The 25,414-nt window shown below is 40.4% G+C and overlaps 1 protein-coding gene across 1 annotated transcript in view; it reads right to left on the reverse strand.

Moving 5' to 3' along the window:
- Window positions 1–10,585: 10,585 nt before the first annotated feature.
- The window catches only part of Ube2k (ubiquitin conjugating enzyme E2 K), a 59,385-nt gene continuing 44,556 nt past the window's right edge, over window positions 10,586–25,414 (reverse strand). The window contains exons 5-7 of the mRNA XM_048415218.3: window positions 14,984–15,083; window positions 11,130–11,258; window positions 10,586–10,870 (exon numbers count right to left, since the gene is read on the reverse strand). Of these exons, the coding sequence (XP_048271175.1) occupies window positions 10,796–10,870; window positions 11,130–11,258; window positions 14,984–15,083 (304 nt within the window). The 3' untranslated portion in view covers window positions 10,586–10,795. The remainder of the gene's footprint in view (window positions 10,871–11,129; window positions 11,259–14,983; window positions 15,084–25,414) is intronic.

Genomic DNA, 25,414 nt, shown 5'->3' on the forward strand with positions numbered 1-25,414 from the left:
ATGTCAGTCATATGTAACCACTACACCCTTTCATGTTGGTCTTGAATATTTACAAAAGTCAGAGGGGGGAACTCTGATAGTCCTCAACCAGTCTCTGTGCTGAAGGAAAGATGTATTGACCCAAGTTCTTTGTCTTCATTTCAACAAGTCTCTAGCAACTCTGACAACTTGCTGCCTGTCAGGTAATGGGCCAGCAGAACCTTCTACATTCCATCCCTTTTTACCTTTCCTTTTTTTTTTTTTTTGTCTTTGTTTATTTATGAGTGTTTTCCTTGCATGCATGCCAGTATTTTATGTGCATGCCTGGTTTAAAAAGGAATGTTAGATCCCCTGGAACTAGAGTTGATTGTGAGCCCCAATGTGGGTGCTGGGAATCAAACCCAGGTTCTCTGTAGGCTCATAATCTCTAAGCTCTCTGTCCAACATCCTGAACCCCATGTGGTCTCATGCACAAGCTGTCCCTTAAGCTCACAGTATATAGCTAAGGATGAACTTGAACACCTAATCCTCCTGCCTCTATCCCTTAAGAGCTGGGATTGCTACCCCCACCCAAGCCTTAGACTTCTACCTAGTTACCAGAACGTCACATTTTCACAAACATTGTAAGAATAATAGCCTGGTTAGTTTTCTTGCCTCAAATTCTAGCACAGACATATGTCTCATTTCTAAGGTTTTTGGGCCAGGCTGATAATCAAGACTCCAGGTGGGGGTGTTTCCAAATCATGTTTCCTTATTACTGCCTGTTTCTAAAGAGTTGGCGTTGTCCCCTTGGCACCTAGTCGTTCCTGTCATTATCTAGCAAAGAAGAAGAGGAAAGTAGTTGGGAACTGATGTGATAGTAAAGTCATATATAGTATCATGATAAGGAACATGCAGCTTATTCTCTATTTGGTTAAAAACCATTTTGTGCAAATATTTGTTGTCTTAAGAAATAATATAACTGGGGGCTGGAGAGATGGCTCAGTGGTTAAGAGCATTGCTTGCTCTTCCAAAGGTCCTGAGTTCAATTCCCAGCAACCACATGGTGGCTCACAACCATCTGTAATGACGTCTGGTGCCCTTTTCTGGCCTGCAGGCATACACGCAGAAAGAATATTGTATACATAATAAATATTTAAAAAGAAATAATATAACTGCTATATGGAAGATAAGCAGTAGAAGCTAGAGTAGAGATGTATTCTCTAGACAGATACCCCTGAGACTGGGGGATAGGGACAGCAGTGTGAGTAGCAGCAGTTGACCCACTTTTACTTAATACAGGATCTCGTGGATCTTGGGCTGTTCCTGGCTAGCTATGTACCCAACAATAACCTTGAATCCTCCTACCCTCCAGCACTTTCGCTGGGGTTATAGGTCGGTACCGCCACACAGCACTGCAGTGGAGGCCTAGCTACTTCTAAGCCAAACAGAGTTTAATGAGACCTTGTCATGACAAACTCTTGAGAGCCATACATAGTTTTTCTGCACAGAGTAAAAATTGATTGTGGTAGATGTGCAAATTAGTGTTAATAAATCATTGGACTATATGCTCATTTTTTTATCCAATTTTATTGAGGTATAATTAAATGTATTTATGTATGCAGTAAATTACATACTGTATATTAGTAGATGAATTTCTCGGTGAATCTTAAAAGCGCATAAATGTAGATAACACATTTTTTGGGATTCATACGTGGTAGACATAATAATTCTCTCTGTCCCTGAGCTACGCCCTAGCCTTCACACATGTCAACACACAAGCCAAGCTCACATTTATTCTTTAGAGGTATTTTGGAAACCATCTGCTTATACTGTGGTCTGGTTCATTGATTAAAAGTACCATGTTTTTTCTTTTTGTTCTTCATTTTATTTTTCCTTTTTTTTTCTTTTCTTTTCTTTTTTCTTTTAGATTGGATTTCTCTGCTTAGTTCTGGATGTCCTAGAACTCACTTTTGTAGACCAGGCTGGTCTTGATCTCACAGAGATTTGCCTGTGGCCAGCTGGACTTAATTAAAAGCATCATTTTTTAAAAAGAAGTTTATTCCCTTAGTAATGTGTGTCCCACTACTGGCTTCAGTTTTCATTGAGTTGGCAATTCACGAAGAGCAACATTATTGGTTTCCTTACACTTCAAATAAGATTTTTTGCATGTTTTTCTATAATTGTAACCTCATTTTTACTGGTTTTCTGTTCTTCATAAATAGAATAATTTCTACTGCCAGTTCTTGCCCTTCACTCCAGGTAACCCTAGTTGTACCTGGTGCTGTACCTGATCTGATAGCTCTTTTCCTCTACCATGTGGGGTGCTCTGGTCCTGCCCCAAACTAGAGGGCAGCACTAGGCTGCTGGACTCTGCCATTGTAGCCCTGTGTACCTCCTCTCAGAAGTAATAACTTCCCTTTACATATTTTCCCCACTTGTGTGGATTCATTGCTCATGTTCCTCAAAATCCCAATGAAAGGCCAAGATTGAGACCTTGAATAAATGGAAATACCCCACGCTGGCACTCCAGCTGGGAATGGAACTACTAGTTAGAAATGCTTTGTAGGGCCTGGAGCTATGGCTCAGCAGTTAAGAGCACTGGATGCTCTGGCTACTTTTCCAGAGGTCCTGAGTTCAATTCCCAGCAACACAATTGGCAACTCACAACTGTAACTCCAGTTCCAGCGGATCTGACATCCTTAAACCAATTCACATCAAAACAATTCAATGCTTTGGAATTAAGAAAGCCACTATGACCCGTCTTGTATCACAGGACTCTGGACAAGACTGGATCTGAGGCCAGTCAGAGCTGTTTCTGAACGGCACAGAGGTGCTCTGCATCGAGACTGGAAGTCTCCACAGACAGAAATGGTGGTGTTTCATTTTCAGATTTCCCGAATTCCCCAATACTGTGAGACAAAATGCGCCTATAAACATTATGTTGGTAAAATGACCCTTTAATTTCTTAAAAATTTGCCATGTTTATTCTAAAATTATTTTTTGCATTCTTTAAACGTAGTTATTATTTTGGATTGGGGAGTTGTATTTGCTTGATAAGTTCTCACTGTGAGAACTGTTATATAGCCCAGGTTGCCCTGTGTTCAATACTTTATTCTTGGATATGCAGTCAGTGGTTTGTGATAATCCATGTAGCCCAGGCTCTCCTGAATTCTGCCATCACGGGAACGTACTGCTGTGTACGTGTATTTCAGGGAAGTTCCAACTTCAGGATTTTTTTCTTACTATACTGATCATGGTCATTAGGACTGAAGCCATTTTCATTTCTTGTTTCCATAGCTATTTCATTGTTTTTTCCTTGGAGCTGAGGACTGAGTTCAGGGCCTTACAAATGCTTGCCAAGAGCTTAACGGCCCATCCCCAGTATGTATCTGTTTGCCTTTTGATGCTGCAGCCATACCCAGGGCCTTGTAAACATTGGGTGGGTGCTGTACCGCTGGGTCCCAGCCCTATGGTGAGATTCCGGAGTCAATGTTCATGTGTATGAACTCGGCTTTCTCACTGAATCCCTTTGAACAATACTTTCATGAAGATGATCTTCTATCTCTTCTCCCTCAGGCCTGTCAGCACTGGAGAAGCTATGACTATGGGCTGAGGCGGCAGCTCAGATGCTAATGCACTTGCCTTACAAGTGTGACTTCAATACCCAGCACCATTTTAACGGGCTGGCTGTGACGGCATAATTATAATGCTAGTGCTGGGGAGGCAGAAACCATTGGAGAGCTGGGGCTTAGTGGCCACCTAGCCTAACCCAGTCTCCAAGACCCAGGTCTCAGTAAGAGACCATCTCTAAATACAAGGGGAATGGCTTCTGAGTAACATTCAAGGTTAATTAATCTCTGGCTCCCATGGCCAAAATACATGTGCACCCACAAACACCTGTACAGACCAGGGAGCTACCACATTCGTCCTCATTTTCATGCTGTTCCTGTGATCTCTGAGGATCCTAAGTTTTCTAGTTACCTGCCTGCCTGGGCAGCAGGAAGCCCAACTTTCAGCCAAATCTCACCCCAGGGCTGTATCTGTCAGACTTCTGGGTTTACGTGCCCTCTGCAAACAAGTACAGTCTTCCTATCCATTCGTTCCCTGGTGATCATCACAGAAAAATCTGAACCGGCTTTGTTTTAGAGGCAGGGTCTCTCTAAGGGGCCCTGGTATTTTTGGAACTCACTGTGCAGGTCATGCTGGCCTCTATGTCCTGGTTGCTGGGATTAAGGGTGTGCACACTACACCTGGAGTGAAAATACTAAATCCTTTAAGAGGAAAATCAGTCTACACACCTAACCAGGGAAATAAGACAGCCTCACTCAATGGGCTGCTCCTAGCTATCCAACTGCTTATGGCTCCCGCAGTGCTGTATGCTTTGGAATATGAATAGTTTGAGACATGGTCACATTAACTTGTAATCCAGGCACCTGGGAGAGAAAGTCAGAAAGATGACCAATTGAATCCAGTGTGCTCTTTATAGTAAGTTCCAAGCCAGCTAGGTTAAAACATGAAACCTGTGTTAACAAAGGCGGGGGGTGGGGGGTGGGGGTGGGGATGAAACCCACTAACAGTAGCAACTATATAGTATAAGCTCAAGAGAAGGCCAAACTGGCAAGTTAGGAGGTATGTTTGAGGACATTTTCATTGTTAAAATTGTCTAAACAGCATAGTGCTGGTCCCTCGCAGGGGCACCACTAGTTGCATCACAAATGGAAAAGAGCCAAGGAACAGCCATGGGAGCAGGGGCCAGGTGCACTGTGTGGGTGGTGTCCTGTGAGTCCTACGCTAGAGCTCATCACTGCCGCCCGCAGGTGCTGCTCCACAGCATAAACTCTTCAAAAGCCCAAGGGTACCAGTATTTCTATGCTGTGGATAGGTGCCAGCATATTGTCTGCATTATCACAGCCGTATATATCCAAGCCTCAACACTAATTGATGCGGTTTTTGTTCTGTTTTAGGCTCTTTGTCTAACTTGAAGAGCAATGGATTTTCACAACAATCCTAGCATGAAGATGCAACTGTGAGAAAAGATAGAACAGTGAACCAGAAAGATTTTCTGGTGGTATTCTGGTAGCCTTGAACTCTGGTGATCCTCGTCCAACCTCCTGAATGCTGGACTGAGTTATTCAGATGTGGGTTTTTGAACAAGAACTGAAAAGGTAGTGAAGAATACACTGACCGGCAGGAATTAGAATTAGGGTGCAAGAGGATCAGTGAAAGGCCATTGAAGAAAGGCTTTGGTTTGGGTGAGGATCGGGGTGCACAGGGGTGGGAGTGAGGACCAGAGCCTGGCACATGCTTCAACTACCTCTAAGCTACTGTGCCAGCCTGCTTTCGTCCATCATAAACTCTAATGAGGACAAAAGTAGAAATTGCAACTTTACATAAATAAATACGCCAGGATGCTTCCTTGGGCTCCACAGGCCCTATGAGGACTGCCTCCTGCTCCCCATGTTTCCCTCTAATCTTCCCTCATTGCCTATCTTCACTGTCTAGGTTACACCTTGCTCCAGTTGTCTCGTTGTCTCCCACAATAGCACAACAGCCCTCCTTGGCAGAGTGAAGGCAAAGCTAGGGGGCACTGGGGACAGTTCGAGGTAAGGGTGACTGCTCAGTGAACATTAGAATCTGAGCTGAGTGCCAGCACTACATTCAAAAAAATTATACAAAAAAGGGGGATCTGGGCATAGACACATACATGTAATCCCAGCATTGGGGAAAAACCGGGTAGCGACAAGTCCAGTAAAACCCTTCTCAAGGGATAAGGCAGGGATCAAAAGAGAAATCCTCAGTATCTAATCATCTCCACGGTGTCCCAGCATGCAGTCGCATCAGATACAGAAACCCTCTAGTGCTTTCTCCTTTAGTTTCTTGAGGCACAGTCTCGTGCAGGCCCCAGGCTGGCCTGGTGCTCCTGACCATGCTGCCTGCACTTCCCAAGTGCTGGGGTTGGAGCAATGTGCCACCATACTGGATAGCTCTAACATTTCATCTCATTTTACAAATGAGGCAAAAAGCTACACATATTTACCTAAAGAACCAGATGAGAAAAGCCCTGGTCTTTTATGATGGGATCTAACTATGTAGCTCTCATGAGCCTGCCTGCCTGCCTCCTGAGTGCTGAGAACACAGGCATCCACCACCAGACTCAGTCACCTTAGAACTAAGTTTAAAATCCAGGACATACCAAGACCATCTAGAGTCTTCACGGTACCATGCAACCTTTCCAGGACTTGTGCATGTGTAAAAACTGAATAGTGCTGCCTCAACCACCAACTAAAGTGGAGAACTTGAAATCCCAGGCCAAAACTATCCAGACAATTCCCCATATACAAATAAGCAAATGTGAGTAAAAACCTGAACCTCTGCAATTCAAAGACTTGACACGACTCACAGAATCTATTAGCACATGCACCACTGTGAAGAAACTGCTGAAAGCATTGTTTCTGGCTCTTGTTTAATGTGAAGGCTTAATTCCTTGCCCATAAGTAATACATAAACCATATGTGCAGGGGGTGGGGGGATAGGACATGCATGCATTTATTTTTCTAAGAAATCCCAATAAGGGTGGGAAATTCAACATCTTTAAAAATGTGTTTATTTTTTTAAAAATTCAGTTGTATACAAAAGTGTTTCGTAGTTTTTAATTCTCAAGACAAACACCAGCCCTCCACCCGCAGCCCACCCTGCTTCAATGGTATATCTGGTAACCAGCTCATTTTCCCCTTACAGGAAGTTGATGACTCAGAACAGACCCTCCTACAGAGTTCACCATCACTAACAAACTGTTTAGAGATCTAAAGAAGCTAACAAGCAAGATTCTTTCCCGGTGAGGTTAATGAAAATCCCTAAAATGGCAGTAACTTCCAGCAGACACCACAACAAAGCACCATCAATTGCTGAAAGCTAAAAAATAGATATTTTCAATTATATTTCATTTTCTAGTGGAAAAGTCTTTAAATTACATTAAATAAGTCTCTTTTCCCCAAAGAAATTGTCTAGCTTCTATTATGATGCCTGTAAAAGGTAGGTGACAGTAAGAAGACGTGACCGATCAGGAACAGCACAGAGCAAGGACTGGACCCACTTGCCCCGAACTGATCAGACAGCAGCCAAAGGTGACACAATCGCACCTTCCGGTGAGGACTGCAGGCTTCTGGGGCCCTAGCAGTGTAAGAGAGCCGGAACAACAAGACAGGAAGGGAGGGAGGCACTCGCACCCCCTTCCTTCCATAGCACATCTCTGCTGTTCATGGCAGCTGCAAACAAGTGTGTGGACACACACTGGAAGTCATGCGACAGTGAGAACCTGGAGTAGGCCGATGGGTGTGCATTTACTGAGCCAGGGACTGGAAGGTGGAAATGCAACTCTTAAGCATCAATTCCTTGGAACTAGAAAAAGTGATTAATACAGAATCATTTTGTCAAAGTCCATGAAATAAAGTTAACTGTAAACAGACACTTTCCTTTTTCGTCTTCCTATCTAAACACTGTTTCTGTCTATGTACAAAATATACCTGACTCCACTATTCTCTGCCCAAATTCATCTTAAGTCCTTATACCACCAAAAACTCATTCTGGTGTTGCTCCACTGGATCCCGAAAACACCCTATTTCTACTGCAGTTTAGAGCTCCTCACAAGCATGCACTTAACAGTTGAGCTCTGCTTTTCACACTGGTAAGTTTGCTCAGCATCCTCACCAGTAAAATAATATGCTGCATTTTGTAGTGCATAACGAGCAAAACCTGCTGCCAATTCCTTCCTACAGACACATAAGGATTTTTGCATAGTGTTAAATGCCACCAACAATCAGGAATACAAAAAAAATTCAAAATAAGTGTTTTAATCTCATTTCATAGGCTATACTTCTCAAAAGCAAAATACTCAATTTCAAACATTTACATATATTTGAAGATGTTATGTGTTTAAGATAAGAAACATTTGAGAGCGCAAACTCAGGGCAGCTGGTGAGCACCAGTGCCTTAAGTCAACCCTTTCTGTGATCTATTCCAGCATGCTTACAACTAAGTTTTCTACTAAAGTCAGGCACAGGCTCAGAAAGAAGAAGAAAAAAACAAAAAAACAAAAACTGGAATATGTAAAACCCCATTAGAGGGTCAGTGACTTGAAGTAAATCTGCATGCTCTAAATGAGATCCCACTAAAATTACTGGAGAGGACTGATGTTCCTACAAGGTTTGTGGAGTTCTGGCTGACATGGAACTTCCTATGTAGTGGCCTCGAACTCACAAATCTGCCTGCCTCTGCCTCTCAAAAAGTCTGTGACTAAACCAACACCCAGAACAAAATAGTAACTTTTTAGTACTTTTTAAACTGACAAATTCTCAAATACAGAAATATAAAAATAATTTCACATCAGGGTACTTTTTACTAAGTCTGAATTTTTAATATTCTGCTTACAGTATTTAGTACCAGAATAAAACGCCTAGGCTTTTTTGTTTTTGATGAACTAAAGCTACCAGTAGTGAAATGAAAACAAACAAAAACAAAAAGGACATCACAGAAATACAAAAAAAAAAAAAAAGCTAACATCACATTAAGTAAAAATGAGGAAAAATCTCAACCAGTCTTGCTTATGTAACCCCGATAGCCTTGAATTTAAGTGTATTTAGCACATACAGGATGGGGCCAGTCTGCAACCAAAAAAGAAAAAAAGGAGGGAGGGAGGGAGGAAGGAAGGAAGGAAGACAAAAGCAGGGCTTAACTGCAAAGTAGGTAATGCATGACTCTAGTTATCTGAGTTCTCATGTGTCTAACCAGACAATAGACCCTGACAATATGGGCAAAGAGTAAACTCCAAGAATATCTAAATATTAGCGTTACCAAGCTACCTCCACAAAAAAAAAAAAATCTTTCTAATCAATAATGGAGCTAAACTTTCCATGATTTCACACAATTCCATCTAATCTTAGAATATAAAGAAAAATACAAAGTTTAAGCTATTTGAAATAAATAAAAATCTTGTTTCCTTTGGCATCTTTAGGACATAAACTACAGCAATAAAAGGTGTGGCTGCAACAGGAAATGTGTGTATCTGCAAACATGGAGAACATAGCAGCCTGAGTCACTGGTAACTGAGAAAGCCTCACAGCTGCTGGAAGAACTGTCACATCTTTAATGTCATAGTCTATTTAATGGCTCTTTTATTGCTTGTAGTATCAAGAATATTGAAAAGTCAAATGAAGTTATGCTAAGTTAACAGGTTCAAAAAGTATTTTCTAACAACTATGACTACAAGATGAAGAACACTCCCAGCACTCAGGGGCAGAGGCAGGCGATCTCTGTGAGTTCAAGGTCAGCCTGGTCTACAAGAGCTAGTTCCCAGGACAGGCTCCAAAACTACAGAGAAACACTGTCTCAAAAACCAAAAACAAAAGCAAAAAAAAAAGAAGGAAAGAAAGAAAAGAAAAAAGTAAAGAACACTTCAAGAAAACAAACCTTTTAGAATATGATTTTCAAGAGAGCCTTACTTTAATTCAGTCTGATTCCATTACATTTCTGTTACTTATGCATTGGTCCTCAAATAAATTTATAATTATATCTCCTACGTAACAACTGCCTACATAAATTCACTTGAACCTTATTAAGATGGTTAAATTAAGTGTCTGAGTTCGCAAAACAAAGAGTCTTTAAACTTTGGAACACAGAATGAGAAGTGACAGTGAAGAACAGAATTCTATGTACAGAAGAAGGGAGAGGTTCAATTCTCACACTGTCAAAAACATCCTAAAGAAAGCTAGATTCCTAACACGCCCTATTCCTATGTGCACCTGAAGTATGTACAGGGAGACACTGGCAGCTTTCATGTGTCAACACGGGGAGTGCAAGAGTGACTCAAGTGTCTGACAAAAGCAAACTCTAAAGTCCCAGTTAGACTTGACACTACTGAAAACAGCTGACTGCATCCTTCAAGTTTCCAAAGACTTCATCAGTTTAAACATGTCAAATTCAATTTAAAAAAAAAAAAAAAGAAAAACTAAGTAGGGTCCTCTATTAAGTCTGGGAGTACTGCAACATCAAGTATTTAATTCTTTTATAAGAGAAATAAGATTGGCAGCCCCATTTTTACATTATTACTTACAAAGTAAAGCACTCGGACGAAACCTATCAAACCTATGACCTAAAATAGAACAAGGGACACTTCCTCAGCACATTTCCCACCAAACACAGAAATTTACCATGAGAATCTTAGCTTTGGATGGTTAACAGGGAAGAAGTAAGAGTGTCCCTACCTGTCCACAGGGACCGAAAGGCTCTGATTAGGTCATCTTTAAGTCTGGATAAATCTCATAATCCAAATTTCCTAATGCTTAAAAGGGTGGTCTTTTCAGCTACCCATCCTAAGAAGTCAAGTACAAGCATGCAAGTAAATTCACAGGCACGAGGATCCATGTTCAAACGCTTAAGGAAGCTGTGGTGCAACACGACAATGGGAGCGGCGACCTCGAGTGTTTCCCTAGTTATTCAACAGAACCTGAAGCAAACTCGCTAGTCTTGTTACATTGCTAAACACTAACGTAGCATGTTTTTTCCATGGTTTTAGCTTAGCTCAAAGATTTTTTTACACTATTAAGAAAAAAAATTAAAGTATTTCCCCTTTTTAAATTTACACAGACGTTTAATTAGCTTTATTTACAGAGCAGGGAATTTGGTTCTTTTTTTTTTTTTTTGCAGTCTCCAATGGTGCCTAGATAACATCATTAGGCAAGAATGCCAGTTTAAAAGAAATTTATGCAGAATCCTAAAAATAACAGATGTTGGTGCTCCTCAAGAAGAGGTGAGCTTGGCTGGCAGCAGCTCCCATGCCTCAGTTACTCAGAAGCAGTTCTGTTGCAGTCTCTACATCCCATGATTTTGAAGACAAGGCCACTATTACTGCATTCTGTAAAAAGAGGACAAGAGCAATCACAACTCAAGGAAGCACTTGCTAAGCACTGAAAAACCTCACTAAGGTTTTACACTGAGAATCATGCTTTCTTTCCTCTATCAATGACTGGAATCAACAAAAAGAATCATTATTAAATTCAGTAACAAAACACTATTAACCAAAACTAGATTTCTTTTACATTGTAACTCTACCTGTTCCAAGGACTGGGAGCAGTTTAGAATGAGGAAATCAAATCAACTCCTCCTGTACTTACCCTATCAAAGCCCATAGCACACAGGTTTTCTATTTTTTTGGTGTATTCTGGACTAGAAACTGGTGCTCCAGCATACACATGTGCCCAAAGTCGAGCTGTCTGCTTGAACATTTCAGGATTTTGTTTGTACTACATAGAGGGGGAAAAAAAAAGATTAACATGACAATACAGTGACAGTCAACACAGCAGCTCAACTACGGCTCTGCCTCTTCTAAAGAAAACACATTTCTATTTAACATGGGGCTCCTTTGGGCTGGGGCTGCAGAGATCAATGAATGGTAGTGCTAGCTTAATAGCAAGCCCACATCACAAGGTCAGTTACCAGCACTCCATGTGACAAAACACAAACTGGTATTCGTTTTCCACTGCGGATGTGTCACTCAAAAAATGAAGCTTTGTGAAAATAAAGGACAAAGTTAATACACTTTAAACAAGCATCTATTATTAAATGAACCCATTATTGAAATGTTCTAATCATTGTACAGCAAATCACACAACTCAACAAAATCAGCAGCATGTTAAATTACGTGAACACTGGCTGATAAATATAAGCAACTATGTTCCTGGGCAGAGCTCAAGGTGAGACACCTCTCTTGGAGCTACTCTGTAATCAAGTAAACCCAACCTTAACTTGTATCACCACCATTCAAGAAAATTTAAAATTAAGAATCCTTTTACCTAGATTTGCCATATGAATTTGAAAGATATGAGGTACATTCATTTGTAAAAACTGTCAAATTGTTTAATAACTCCTTTTTTGTTGTTGTTGTTTGAGACAGGATTTCTCTGTGTAAAAGCCCTGGTTGTCCTAGAACTTGCTCTGTAGACCAGGCTGGCCTCAAACTTACAAAAAATTTGTCTCTGCCTCCTGAGTGCTGGGAATAAAGGCATGCACCACCATCTCCCAGCCACTTAATATTTCTTTTCAAAGTACCATTTTAAAAGATTTTAAAATATTTATTTACATATGTTAGTATGTGTGTATATATGCACATGTGTGTAGAATCCCCCAGAAAGGTCAAGAAGAGGGCAGTATAGAACTGCTGAATGTGGGTGCTGGGATCTAATCTCTGCTCCTCTGAAAGAACAGTAAGAACTCCTAATCACTAAGCCATCCATCTCTCTAGTCACAAGACAGAAGGCAAATCAATGCATTTTCTCCTTCTCTCCCCCTCTTTTTCTTTTGCTAAAACAAGTTCTCACTATGTAGACCTGGCTGTCCAAGAACTCTCTGTATCTACATCAGGCTTGCCACACTCAGAGACCCACAGCCTCTACTTATAGGGCGCTGGGACTTGCAGTACAGAGGTGGCGCATGCCTTTTGTCCTGGAACTATATAGAGAGGCAGAGGCAGGAGGATCTCTGTGGGTTCAAGGACAGTATGGTCTTCTGAATTGGTTCCAGAACAGCCAGGAATACACAGAGAAATCCTGTCTCAATAAATGAATGAATGAATGAATGAATGAATGAATGAATGAATGAATGAATAAAACAAAAGATATATGTAATGTATTTCAATATTTTGTTACCAAACAAGCAAAGGGCATAACTTCAAGCACTTTGAAGTTCAGCAATGGAGGTAAGGAAGCATGCATAGAAAAAATGAGATCGTCAAGGGGAAGGAAGAGAAAAAGTTGTCAAAAATATATATTTACATTAAAGCCATAAAGAGAAGCCTGGAAAGGCGACTCCATGGTTAAAGGTCACTTGCTGCTCTGCAGATGACGAGAAACCACAGCACAAACACCAGGGGCCTGACTTCTACTCAGGGGACCCGACACCTTCCTCAGACTTCTACGGGTACTGGTGCTCAAGTACACAAGAGACACATTTTAAAATATCTTTTTTTTTTTTCTTCCCGAAACAGGGTTTCTCTCTGTGACAGTCCTGGCTGTCATGGAACTCGCTTTGTAGACGAGGTTGGCCGCGAATTGACTGAGATCCAGTTAGTTGCCTCTGCTTCCAAAGTACTGGGATTAAGGTGTGCATCTTCACCGCCCGACAAGGTTTTCTTTTAAGAGCATAAGGATAAAGAAATTTGGGCCAGAAAGATGACTCAGCAGCTAAGAACACTACCTGCAATACGCCTGACAAACTGAGTCTGATGCCTGAAAGCCTGGAGGGGCTCCCAGCACTCAGGAGCAGAAGCAGGCAGTTCTCTGTGATGCCATCTGCTCTACAGAGTGAGTTCCAAGACAGTCAGGACTACACAGAGAAGCCCTGTCTTGAAGAAATAAAAACAAACAAAATACAAAGAGTTTGAAGCCTGAAACCTGAGTAACATGGAAGGAGATACAGTTGTCCTTAGACCCATACATTCCTGCTGTGAGGTAACGGTACCCACACTTAAACATCAAGCAGGCACGTATATGTGTGCACACGTACTTACACACACACACAAATAATAAGCACACTTTAAAAAAATTAAGGATACTTGATAAGTGTTTTCTCAAAGAGAAAGCAAGAAAAACAGAATAAATGACATAAAAATGATTATGATCTCAGAACTTCATGATCAAATCACAGGTAAGTGTTAAAAGTGTTAAAAAGTTACAAAGTGCTCAAGGGTAACATATCATGAAGAACCTTTGCAATGTAAACAGTAGGCTCTAAGTGAATGGTAGTGAGTTCCAAACCACTTGGTTTTGATTGTTTGTTTTGAGATAGGTTCTTTGTAACTCTGCCTGGCCTGGAATTTACTTAGTAGAGCAGGCTGGTCATGAGCTCACAGTGGTCTGACCACCTCTGCCTCCAGCTGCTGAGACTGGAGTGCACCTCCAATCGATGCTGTTTGAGAGAGAATTTGGGGTTCAGGAAAAAAACTCAAGCACAAGCAGATCCTTGGTGTGCACTGACAGTGTAGGCGCTGTGATCATCCAGAGATCAATGCAAGAAAAACAAGAGTGGGCTACAACTGTTTTCATTAAAAGAGGGTAACAATGGCCAGGAAGTAGTGGACTGGGGGTGGGGGTGGGGCAGAGGCAGGCAGATCTCTGTGAGTTCAAAGTCAGCGTGGTCTACAGAGTGAGTTCCAAGACAGTCAGCCAGAACTGTTGTGCAGAGAAACACTGTCTCAAGGGGGAAAAAAATGAAAGGGAGGGAGGGAGGAAGGGAGGAGGGAAGGAGGAAGGGAGAGAGAGAGAGAGAGAGAGAGAGAGAGAGAGAGAGAGAGAGGAAGAGGGAGGGAGAGGGAGAGAGAGGTAGAGAGAGGGAGAGAGGCAAAACAGAATAGAAACTGAGAATCAACTGTAAATATAGGGAGAGAAGAGGGAAGTATTTCATACATTGAGAGATGATGTTGTTTAACAACAAAAAGGCTCAGTAAATCAGAATACTTACAGTAGAGGTTGGCAAGCTATGTCTCAAGGTATGGATACTCATGATATTATTAGTAATTTAAGCCTTTCAAGTAACAGACAGCGTGTAACACTGTTCCTGTGACTGGATAGCAAAATAAACAAGTAGATGACTCTGTTCCTATAAAATAAGATTACCCAAACCAGCCATAGTGGATATGCCTTACCTTATCCTTAAAGGCATTAAAGATAAAAAGCAACACACATGAAAATCACTCCCAAGGCCACTACTGTGGACTCCACTTCTGTGGTAGGGGTCATTAGATTACCACCAGGAAGAAGTCAAGAATGTATGGAGAGGGGCAAGGCGCATGTGATAATGCTAACTGTAGATTCTGGATGGGAGCTACACAAGGACTCACTGTGGAATTCTTTCATACATTAGGAAATAGCATCTATCACATGCCCAATTAAACCATTTCCAAATAAGCTCCAATAAAGAATGTTCATATGCTGACATCATGTCTAAGAAAGTCTTTCAAAATCTGCCTTCTTACCTGATTTGCTACTACTGCATCCTGGGGGTCGTCTGGTTCTGCAGCTGCCAACAGTGCTTGCAATGACAATAATACCGTGCGGAGAGTCATTGCTGCCGCCCTAAATTTCAAAATAGAAAAATATCCTGCTAAAGGGGGCTATGAATGACATAAACAAAGTGTATGTATTCTGAATTGAAACAAGAGTTAGCAACTGTGTGTATAATTGCCAATTTTTTATTCTTACAATGAGTCTATTTTTAAGATAACTGAAATCACATCCTTACCCAACTTTGCTTTTTCTTATTACTTTTACCTATCCTGTAAGCTTTATCTACTTACTCCATTGTTAATTTGTTCTTCTTAAACAAAATATTTTAGATTTTATATGAGTATTTTTTCTTCATGTATGCATATGCACCTAAATGCGTGGTGTCCATGAAGGTCAGAAGAGGGCTCTGGATTCCCTACAACTGGAGTTACAGATGATCCTGAGCTGCTGCAAGAATGCTGGGAACCAAAGCTAAGTCCTCTGCAAGAACATGTGCTCTTAACCACTAAGCAACCTCTCCAGTCCCTTGCCTGTAGTTCTTAATAAAGAGATAATTCAAGTTATTAATACTAATACAACCTATGGGATTTTCTGAAGGAATTTTGTTTTTAATTATAAGAATATTTAAGCATGTGCACATAAATGCAGGTAACTACAGAAATCAGAAGCAGCTGATCCCCTACAGCTAGAGCTACATACAGTTCTCTGTCACCCAACATGGGGACAGGGAATTCAACTTGGGTCCTTTTAACCACTGACCCTCTGTGCAGACATTTTTTTTTTAAGAGCCTGCTAAATTTTTTTTAAGAGCCTTTTAGAAGTTCTGCAATCAGTTCATAATATTCCAAACTGGGACAAACAATATTATGACATGGAGCTGGAGACAAATCACAGTTACGTAAATGTACTGCTTTTGCATGAGTTTAGCTCCTAGTAACCATGCTGGACAGCTCACAATTACCTATAATTCTAACTTCAGGAGATTTACTGCTTTCTGTCCTCTGTAGGGACTCACAGACAGTATATAAACCAATACATATAGATAATTAAAAATAAAAATAAGCAATGCTTAAATGCTTTTAAATATACTTACAACACCTTGTCTTTATGAAGCAATTATTTGTTTAAAATGAGCTTTACTGAAATGTTAAAGAATATAAAATCTACAACGCAATGTATTGAAGAATCAACAGTACAGTTTTCTGAGGCCCTGGAGGGCCTTGTGAAGGCAAGACACTCTACCACTGAGTTACACAGTCCCGCCCCAGCCACAAAGGATCATTCTACATCAGCCTTTTCTAACTGAGTTTGTAATTACTAAAAACAAACAAAAAACCCCAGTTCCCAGCTCATCTACAGAGCAAGTTCCAGGACAGCCAGGGCTACACAGTGAGACTATGTCTCAAAACAAAACCAACCAAAGCAGCGACTATTTGCACTGTCTGCCGAAAATACAAGGCAATCCTAAATGTTCAGGCTACAAGGTAATTTATTAGAAACAGCATGTGTGAGATCAGCCAGTGTCATTAAATGTCCTTCTCCCCTGATTAGCAGCATCAGCAGGACAAACTTGGCTTTTTGGACAGAGTCTAGCTACAGGATGAAGAACTGGTTCCTCCTGACTCATCATCCCAAGTGCTAGAACTTTAGGACTGTATTTCTCATGCTCAGCTAAATTCTCACTACACACCTGCTCAATTAAAGCTGGGGTGGTTTGTACAGATTATCTAATAAAAATGACAAAAAATAATCATTTTAATTTAAGCTAACTGGCAACAGCTGTTCTACACCAACATAGTACGAGCAATGTAGGTTTCTATTTCATAGATTAAATGCTCAATATGCATCGTTCTCTAAAATGATCTTTGGGAAGCCAGGCATGGTAACATAGATACAATCCTAGCACTTGGGAGACAAAAGCAGGAGGTCGAGTCAGCCTAGCAATAAAGCAAGATTGTCTAATTTAAAGGAGGAAGGGAAAGTAATTAGAATAAAAATATTTTTAAAGATTTATTTATTTATTATATATACAGTGTTCTGCCTGCATGTATCCCTGCAGGCCAGAAGAGGGCACCTTCTCTCACTATGATGAATAGCTGTGAGCCATGTGGTTGCTGGGAAAAGAACTCAGGACCTCTGGAAGAGCAGTCACTGCTCTCAACCACTGGGCCAACTTTCCAGCCCTAAAATGAAATTTCTAATCAATTTATATCTCTAAGGGAAGCTAGAGCAATTAGGAAAACCTGGGAAGTTGCTTAAAAGTAGCTACTGCAAAGCACTGAAAAAAGTGCTGAAAATTTTCACACTGGAACCTGGTAGACTCAGAAGAAGACTTCAAGGGAATCCTCACCTACATAAAGAGTTCTGGGCTACAGCGAGACAGAGTGGAGTAAATAAAACAATAATAGGCTGACACGCTGAATTAGCATGTAAATAGAGTAGTTCTTTTCAAAGCTTTTTTTTTTTTTAAACATTTATTTATTTACTTATTATGTATACAATATTCTGCCTGCAGACCAGAAGAGGGCACCAGACCTCATTACAGATGGTTGTGGGCCACCATGTGGTTGCCGGGAATTGAACTCAGGACCTTTGGAAGAGCAGGCAATGCTCTTAACCGCTGAGCCATCTCTCCAGCCCCTTTTCAAAGCTTTTAAAGCACAGGTTGGCTGTGCAAAAGAGTACTGTAGGCAGAGATAGGCAAGAGTTCAAGGCCAGCCTGGTCTACAGTTTCAGAATAACTTCAGCTACACACACAGTATTTTAAAACAAAACAAACACTTTTCAAATAGCTATATAGCTTTATATCCTAGTCGACCATGCAGACCATGTATTTTTTTCTAGATCTAGGTGTTTAATTTCCTAAGAACTTCAAATTAATTTTCAACTAAGACTTGTTAATATATTCTTAGCAAAAACAGAGGCTGATGAGATGGCTGAGTAGATAAAAAACACTTGTGACACCAGCCTGAAGACCCAAGTTCATCTCCAGAACTCAGGTTCGAAGAGAACAGAATCCATACTAATGTCCTATGACCTTCACACAAGCACTACAGACACACCATATACGTATAAAGTTCTTAAATAAATAAAAGAGCAAACAGACATAACCAAATGTAGCCCTTAAAGACTCATACTTGTCTTTCCATTACACAAAAAGATGAAAACTCATACCTTAGAAGAGTATATCGCTCTAATTTTTGGGAATTTCAGGGGCTGGAGAGATGGTTCAGTAATTAAGGATCCCTGCTGCTCTGTAGAAGACAAGGTCTGTTCCCAGACCCCATGACAGCTTCCATCTGTCCATAACTTCAGACATAGAGGTTTCAACACTCTATGACCTCCACAGGCTCAGACATGCACGTGGTACACATACATGCAACCAAAAGACTAAATATAATTTTTTTAAAAAATATCTTAATTTAAAAAAACCTTTCCAAAGTTATGTTTTGTCTCTTCCATCCTTCGTGTCTGTCAACCCTCCCTTCCTTCCTTCTTTTTCTTTTTAATGTGCACTGGAGCTTTGTCTGCATGAAGGGTGTCAGGTACACTGGGCCTGAAGCTGCAGACAGCTGTGGGAGCTGCTGTGTGGATGCTGGAAATTGATCCCAAGTCTCTGGAAGAGCAGCCAGTGAGTCAGCCACCTCGTCAGCCCCTCTAAGGTTATTTTGAAAAGGCACAAGCACATTTAAAAATAGCCTAGATTTATCAGCAAAAGAGTGATTTTTACTAGCAACACACAAAACACACACATACACACACAAAACACCCAGAAGGATGACAAAGAAATGAAACCTGCAACACAAGCTGGCAACCACATGCTCTAGGGACTTTGTTTTCAGTCAAGCACTCTCTAACATGGAGACCACGGAGCTAAGCCCAGGTCTACCAAGAACTTTCTTACAGCCTTCCTTTTTGCTCAGCATTGTGGAGAAAGCATCTCACTTGGTGTCCTGAGAATGCCTGGGGCTAAGGCTGGAAAGGTATGGAGCACCATGCTTAATTCCTATACTAAAAAAATATATATGTATGTATTTTGATAAAGTGTTTTTGTTTTTAATCAATGGAGCCAAGGTCTGTTAAATAATAGTGAATAAACTGACATTAGTTGGCCCAGGAAAGGTAGCAACAACGAAATTACCCATTAGAAAGGACATGACATCTGAACCACGAGCAAACCTCAGAGGTAGAAAAAGCAGAAAATAGTATTCATATACATACACATATATATGTGTGTGTGTTTCATATATGTGTATATATACATATATATGCACACACGTCTGTGTGTTTTATATATGTGTATATGTATGCAACAATGTAGGCATGCATCTGATTACATTTTTAATATTTATTTAATGTGTGTGAGTGTTTTTTCTGCATGTCTGCCTGTGTATCATGGGTATGGCTGGTGCCTGAAGAGGCCAGAGGAGTGTATGGTATCCTGTAGCAATGAAGTTAGTTGTGAGCTACTATATGGGTGCTGAAGAGTTGAACCTGGGTCCTCCAGAACAGCAGACAGTGCTCTTAACCACTCTCTCTGGCAACTAAATTATTTCTTTTAAGAAACTATGTTTGGACCAAGAAAAAAAATGCATGTTTGGGGCTAGCGAGATGGCTTAGAAGTTAAGGGTGCTAATTACTCTTTCAGAGGACTTGGGTTCAATTTCTAACGACCACATGGCAGCTCACAGCTGTCTGTAACTCCAGCTTCAGGGAACTGGACACCCATGAAAAACACCAATTCACATAAAATAAAAATAAGTAATTTTTTTTTAAAAAAAAAAGAAAAATTTGAACCAGGTGGTGGTGGCATGTGCCTTTAATTCCTGCACTCAGGAGGCAGTAGTAGGTGGATCTCTGTGAGTTCCAGGACAGCTGGTCTACAGGGAGTTCTAGGAGAGCTAGGGCTACACAGTGAAACACTGTCTTCAAAAATAAAACAAAAGAAAAAAAAGAACAAAAGGGGGAAAAAAAGGAAAGAAGGAGGGAGGGAGGGAGGGAGGGAGGGAGGGAGGGAGGGAGGGAGGGAGGGAGGGAGGGAATGTTTGGTGGGATAGAGGCAATGGTAGCCAGCACTCAAAAAGCAGAGACATGAGGTTCTCTGAGTTTGAGGCCAGCTTGGTAAATGGAATTTCCAGGACAGCTGGGAGGGAGGGAAGGAAGGAAGAAGGGAGGAAACATGGTTGAATAGCAAAGAAGAATTAAAACATAAGAACCTCCTATCAGCTGGGTGCACACCTTTAATCCCTCCTGAGGCAGAAGGAGGCAGAGCTCTGTAAATTCGGGGCCTGGTACACACAGTAAGTTCCAAGGAAGCCAGGGCTACACAGAGAAGTCCTGTCCCATAAACAGATAGATGGATGAATGGATGGATGGATGAATGAATAAAAACAAAGAAAGAAAAGATAAAATAAATAGAAGATGCCTATCAAAACAAAACAAAAAATGACAGTTTCTAGTAATTTAACTACCATTCACTGTTAGCAGAAACAATGTGGAAGTTCCTCAAAATATTAAATAGAGCTAATATAATAAAAATTAGAGACCCAGTCACTCTACTTCTGCGAAGAAACAAAAGCAGAGACTTCAACAGTCATTCATACACTCAGGCTCACAGCATTATACATAAGCATCAAAGGTAGACACAGTTCCCATTGATGGATGAATAGATGAACAAAATACTTTAGTTTTTAATTATTTAACCTTAAAATGTAACCTGTGACATCTGCAATGCCATCATACTAATAAACATCAAAAGCATATGTTAACTAAAATAAAAGACATAAAAAATCAGATTATGATTCTATTGAAGACAACTGGAGTATTCAAATTTATAGTTTTATCTTTTAGATTAAAAAGTCCTGGCCAGGCATGGTGGTGGCACACCTTTAATTCCAGCACTGGGGAAACAGAGGCAGGTGGATCTCCTGTTCCAAGTTCCAAGACAGCCAGAGTTACATAGAGAAACTCTGTCTCGAAAAAAGCTAAATAATAAAAATAATTCTTGAAACTGCATAAAGTATATGGAACTTAAGCAAGTCCATGGAGAGGCCTCAAAGATTAATAAACCTGTGCACATTAAGATGTGAGAAACTGCCAAGAAAGGGTTGAAGACAGGGACTCCAAAGGGTTTAACCCAGAGTCGTTGGGGCTGAATATGCAGTGATCTAACATGTGGTAAGGAGGAAGACTCACAAACCAAGCCTGAGAGTTTATTTGCTGTAGCAGTTAGAATGAAAAGATGTCCTACATAATGACATGTAATTAAACACTTAGTCCCCAGTTAATAGGACTGCTTGGGAAGTTTATGGTAATTTTAGAATGTAGAACCTTGCTGGAGGAAGTAGTCAATAAACCAGGCTTCTATAACCTCCCCAGTTCCAGATCACTTCGCTCTGTTTGCTGGTATGCCAACGAAATGTGATAAGTGGGCTGGCTGCTCTGTCTGCTGCCATTGGTCCATGTCATTATGAACTCTTGCCTTCTGGAACCATAAGATAAAATAAACACTTTCATTTCTAAGTTGATCATGGTCATGGTATTTTATCACATCAGCAGGAAAGTAACTAATATACTTGTATTCTCATACCACTTATTAAAATCTAAAATAATAATTGTGGATAACTGTTAATTATCAAAAGTTAAAAAACCAAACATACAGTCGAAATGATATATAGCCTCATGTTCATAGAGATTCTTTTAAAAGAAATAGATTGACAGTAATAGTATGACATCTAAAGCCTATTTCTGGCTTCCTATCACAAAAAATTAAACACATAAATATATAAATTGAATAATGAATGGATAAATAAATAAGGAAGCATGAAGACATGAAGTTGGGAAAACATGGCAGGGAAGAGTAAGGTAGTTAAAGGGGAAAATGAGAAGGGATATAGTCATATTTCGATGTATACAACATATATGAATTTTCAAAATAAAAAGGTATTAATTTTTTAAAGTAATATTAGCCAGGTGTGGTGATGTGCCCTTAAATCCCACCACTCAGGAAGCAAAAGAAGATTTCTGACTTCCAGGTTAGCCTGGTGTTTCTAGTGAGAGCTCAACCTAATAAATAATAAGTAGACAGATAGAGATGGATGGACAGACGGACGGAAGGATGGATGGAAGGATGTGCGGGCAGGTGGGCGAACAAACAGACGGTACAATGCTAGCCAATGATACTCAATGACACTTTGAAATAACTGTTAAAATACCACATAAAGTCAACTTAGTCAACCCTACAAACTATAGAAACCTTATCTTTGATGGCATTAACACATATTTTTATTGTTTTATATTAATCTTTAAAATCTAAATTTGTTAATGTGAAAAACTAAGTATCTGAAAAAACTCTTGCATTTTATTCATTACTGTCACAAGTGCTGATACTTCACTGAGTTTTTCAGCACTTCATATGTAAAATTAATCTTATTTTAAGAAATACTAAAAGGCAAATAGAAATATGAAATTTCAAAATGTATTTATTAGCTTGGGGTCAGCAAGATAGCTCAGAAGGTAAAGGACCTTGCAGTGCAGGCTGGCAACCTATACCCAGATTGGAAAGGCAGAAAGAAAGATCGGCCCCAAAAAGTTGTCCTTTCACCTCCACGCATGCCCTGATACCCATGCTCACACACCACCTACACAGAGGAGTGAATTTCAAATGGTAGGCACTGGCCAGTCATGAGGATCAAAGTTCAATCACCAGCAAGGCAAAAAAGAAAGATGAGAAGGAGGGAGAAAGAGAGGGAGGTACAAAAGGAGCCTGCAAGAGAGCTTCACAACCTGAGTTTAATCCCCAAGACCCATATGGTGGAAGGAAAGGGCTCCTCAAAGTTGTCCTCCACCTGCCACCAGTGCACCAAGGCACACATATAAACAAACACGTAGGCACAGACAGACGAATACAAATTTTAATGATACTGTTGAAAATAACCAGAGCAGAGCCGAGTGGGCGACTGAGGGGGACAGACCACTAGGATCATCCAAATAAAAGGTAAGCAGACTGTGACTCAAAGTGACAGTAGGCAAGCTGCTTGTGAGACTGCATGTTTATCAACTGCTTTGTGTAGACAGGGTACATAACGCCAGAAAAAAGAAAACCCAGGCCAGGTGTGGGGGTGCATGCCTTTAACCTGAGCACTTGAGAGGCAGAGATCTCTGTGAGTTTGAGGCCAGCCTGGTCTACAAAGTTACTTCCAAGGCTAGCCAATGCCACACAGAGAGACCCTGGCTCAAAAAAAAAAAAAAACCACTAAAATCAAGATCATACTGAGGCTTCCACCTAACCAACTGAACAAATTAAATGAGGAAGTCTAAGGAAAGAAGCAAAAAGATATTTTTTTTTATTTACTTACGTGTATGGGCATGTTGTGTGAGCTTAGTGCTCCCTAAGCCAAAAGAGGGTGCTGGATTCCAACCTGAATTCTCTAGAACAGCAGTCCAAATGGATTTTTTTGTAAGTTAGTATTTCACTATGTAGTTCTGACTGAAGCGGAATTGCCTATGCAGACCAGACTGGCCTCTACCTAACAAAGACCTGCCTGCCTCTGCCTCCTGGATGATGAGATTTTAAAAAGGCGTGGCTCACCAACTCCCAGAACAGTAGATTTCAGATGGTTGGTTTTTAATAGAGTTAAGATGTTTATTACATAATTCAAATACAGATAAGTAGGCATCAACATGGGCTTGGAGTGTGAGGAGGATACTTATGAGCTGGCAAGATGGCTCGGTGAGCAGAGGTTCTTGACCTGACACTCCAAGTCTGACGGTAGAAAGAGGGCACCGACTACCATAACTTGTCCTCCGCCTCGCTCCATGCTCTACATTTCACATGTGCACAAACGCAAACATTTAAGTGTGAGAATAAATGTAAATACATAAATAAGGATATTTGTAAATGGGAAAATATGAAATTATAGTAGTTCATCAAGAAGCAAAGATGGAGAACAAGAATCTAAACTGATTCCTGCAGCATTCTCATGGGCAAAGACCGGGGGAGACAGAAAGACAAGAAGGTTATGAAGTGGAAACAGGGAAAAGAAAGCCAAAGAGGAATGGACGTGACATCCTGGAAGCAAAATAAAAAGAGAACATCTTCAATTATTCAAATATGCACTGATATCACTGAGACATGAAGTTATAAAAGACTGTAAATAAACATTACAGACAAACAAAACCATGAGACCTCGACTTTTAAGATGCTGGCAAAAAAAGTCACAAGTCAAAGAGTGACTAGTAAAGTATAGTCTAAAATAAATCAAGAAACTTGATACAAAAAGAAACCAAAGCAGGAATCCTACTCTGTTCTCAAACAAAGCAAACTTCCTTCCCACAGACTAAATGTCATCACTCTAGCATGAGCGCTCTCAAACATCACTTTCTTTCCCTAACACATGATTTCTGTAAGATCAGTGCTCCATGTAGTCTTACCAATGGCACTGCTTTCCTTTCTTTGGTGATATCACATTCTTTTATTTTCCCCCTTTCAAAGCAAGGTTTATTATGTCGCCCAGACTAGCTTCAAACTTAACTATCATCCTACCTCTGCCTCCCCAGTGCAGGAATCACAGCTGAATATTGCCTTACTCAATTTTATTTTATAGTTCTGGACACAGTTTTTTCATTAATAAGACTTTGTGCTAGTTAAGAGTAAGAACATTTTATGGCTAAACCTGATATATCAGATTAATTACTATTAAAACATGCGAGGCTTCATTCTATTCTATATATATGAAATGAGCCAATGTATTTAAGTCTCTCGTGCCAATGAAGTAAACATGAACATGATCACACAAAAGAGAAAGTCAAAGGGCACAAATCTGCTGATAACCACACAATCAAACAAATGAAAGAAGGGGGATTTAAATCTGAGGGCTACAAGAACAGGAACTCTTAAGTCAACCACTACCAGGAGCGAAGAATATACTCCTATAATCCCAATACTCAAAGGAAAGGCAGGAAGAAAGCTCAGTTCAAAAGCTAGCTTGGGCTACACAGCAAAATTTTCTTTAAAAGAAAACAAACAAACAAAGCAACCCAGTGTCCTTGCATATGCACAGGCACCAGCAAAACAGTTCAGCGAGTGAAGGTGCTTGCTGCTTCCCACAAAGACCACACTACCTTGAGCTCAGTCCTGGGATACTAAGACTTCTGCAGGCTACTGCCTGACCTTCACAGTGTACAGCAGATAGCTCATGAGCACACACAGACATACTTAGAAAAAAAATTAAACCCAAAAATATTTAAATAAAATACAAAATACAAAAACTACAAAGAACAGGGCAAGTGAAGTGAAAGAATATTTATGCAAAAAAAAAAAACCACATAAAATAACTGGTGACACCTGAGTGCCTTACATGTGCTCAATTAATACAACTTTGAACAACTCTTGCCTATAA

Source organism: Myodes glareolus, chromosome 8, assembly GCF_982192425.1.
Source record: "Myodes glareolus chromosome 8, mMyoGla1.1, whole genome shotgun sequence".
Taxonomy (NCBI): Eukaryota; Metazoa; Chordata; class Mammalia; order Rodentia; family Cricetidae; genus Myodes; species Myodes glareolus.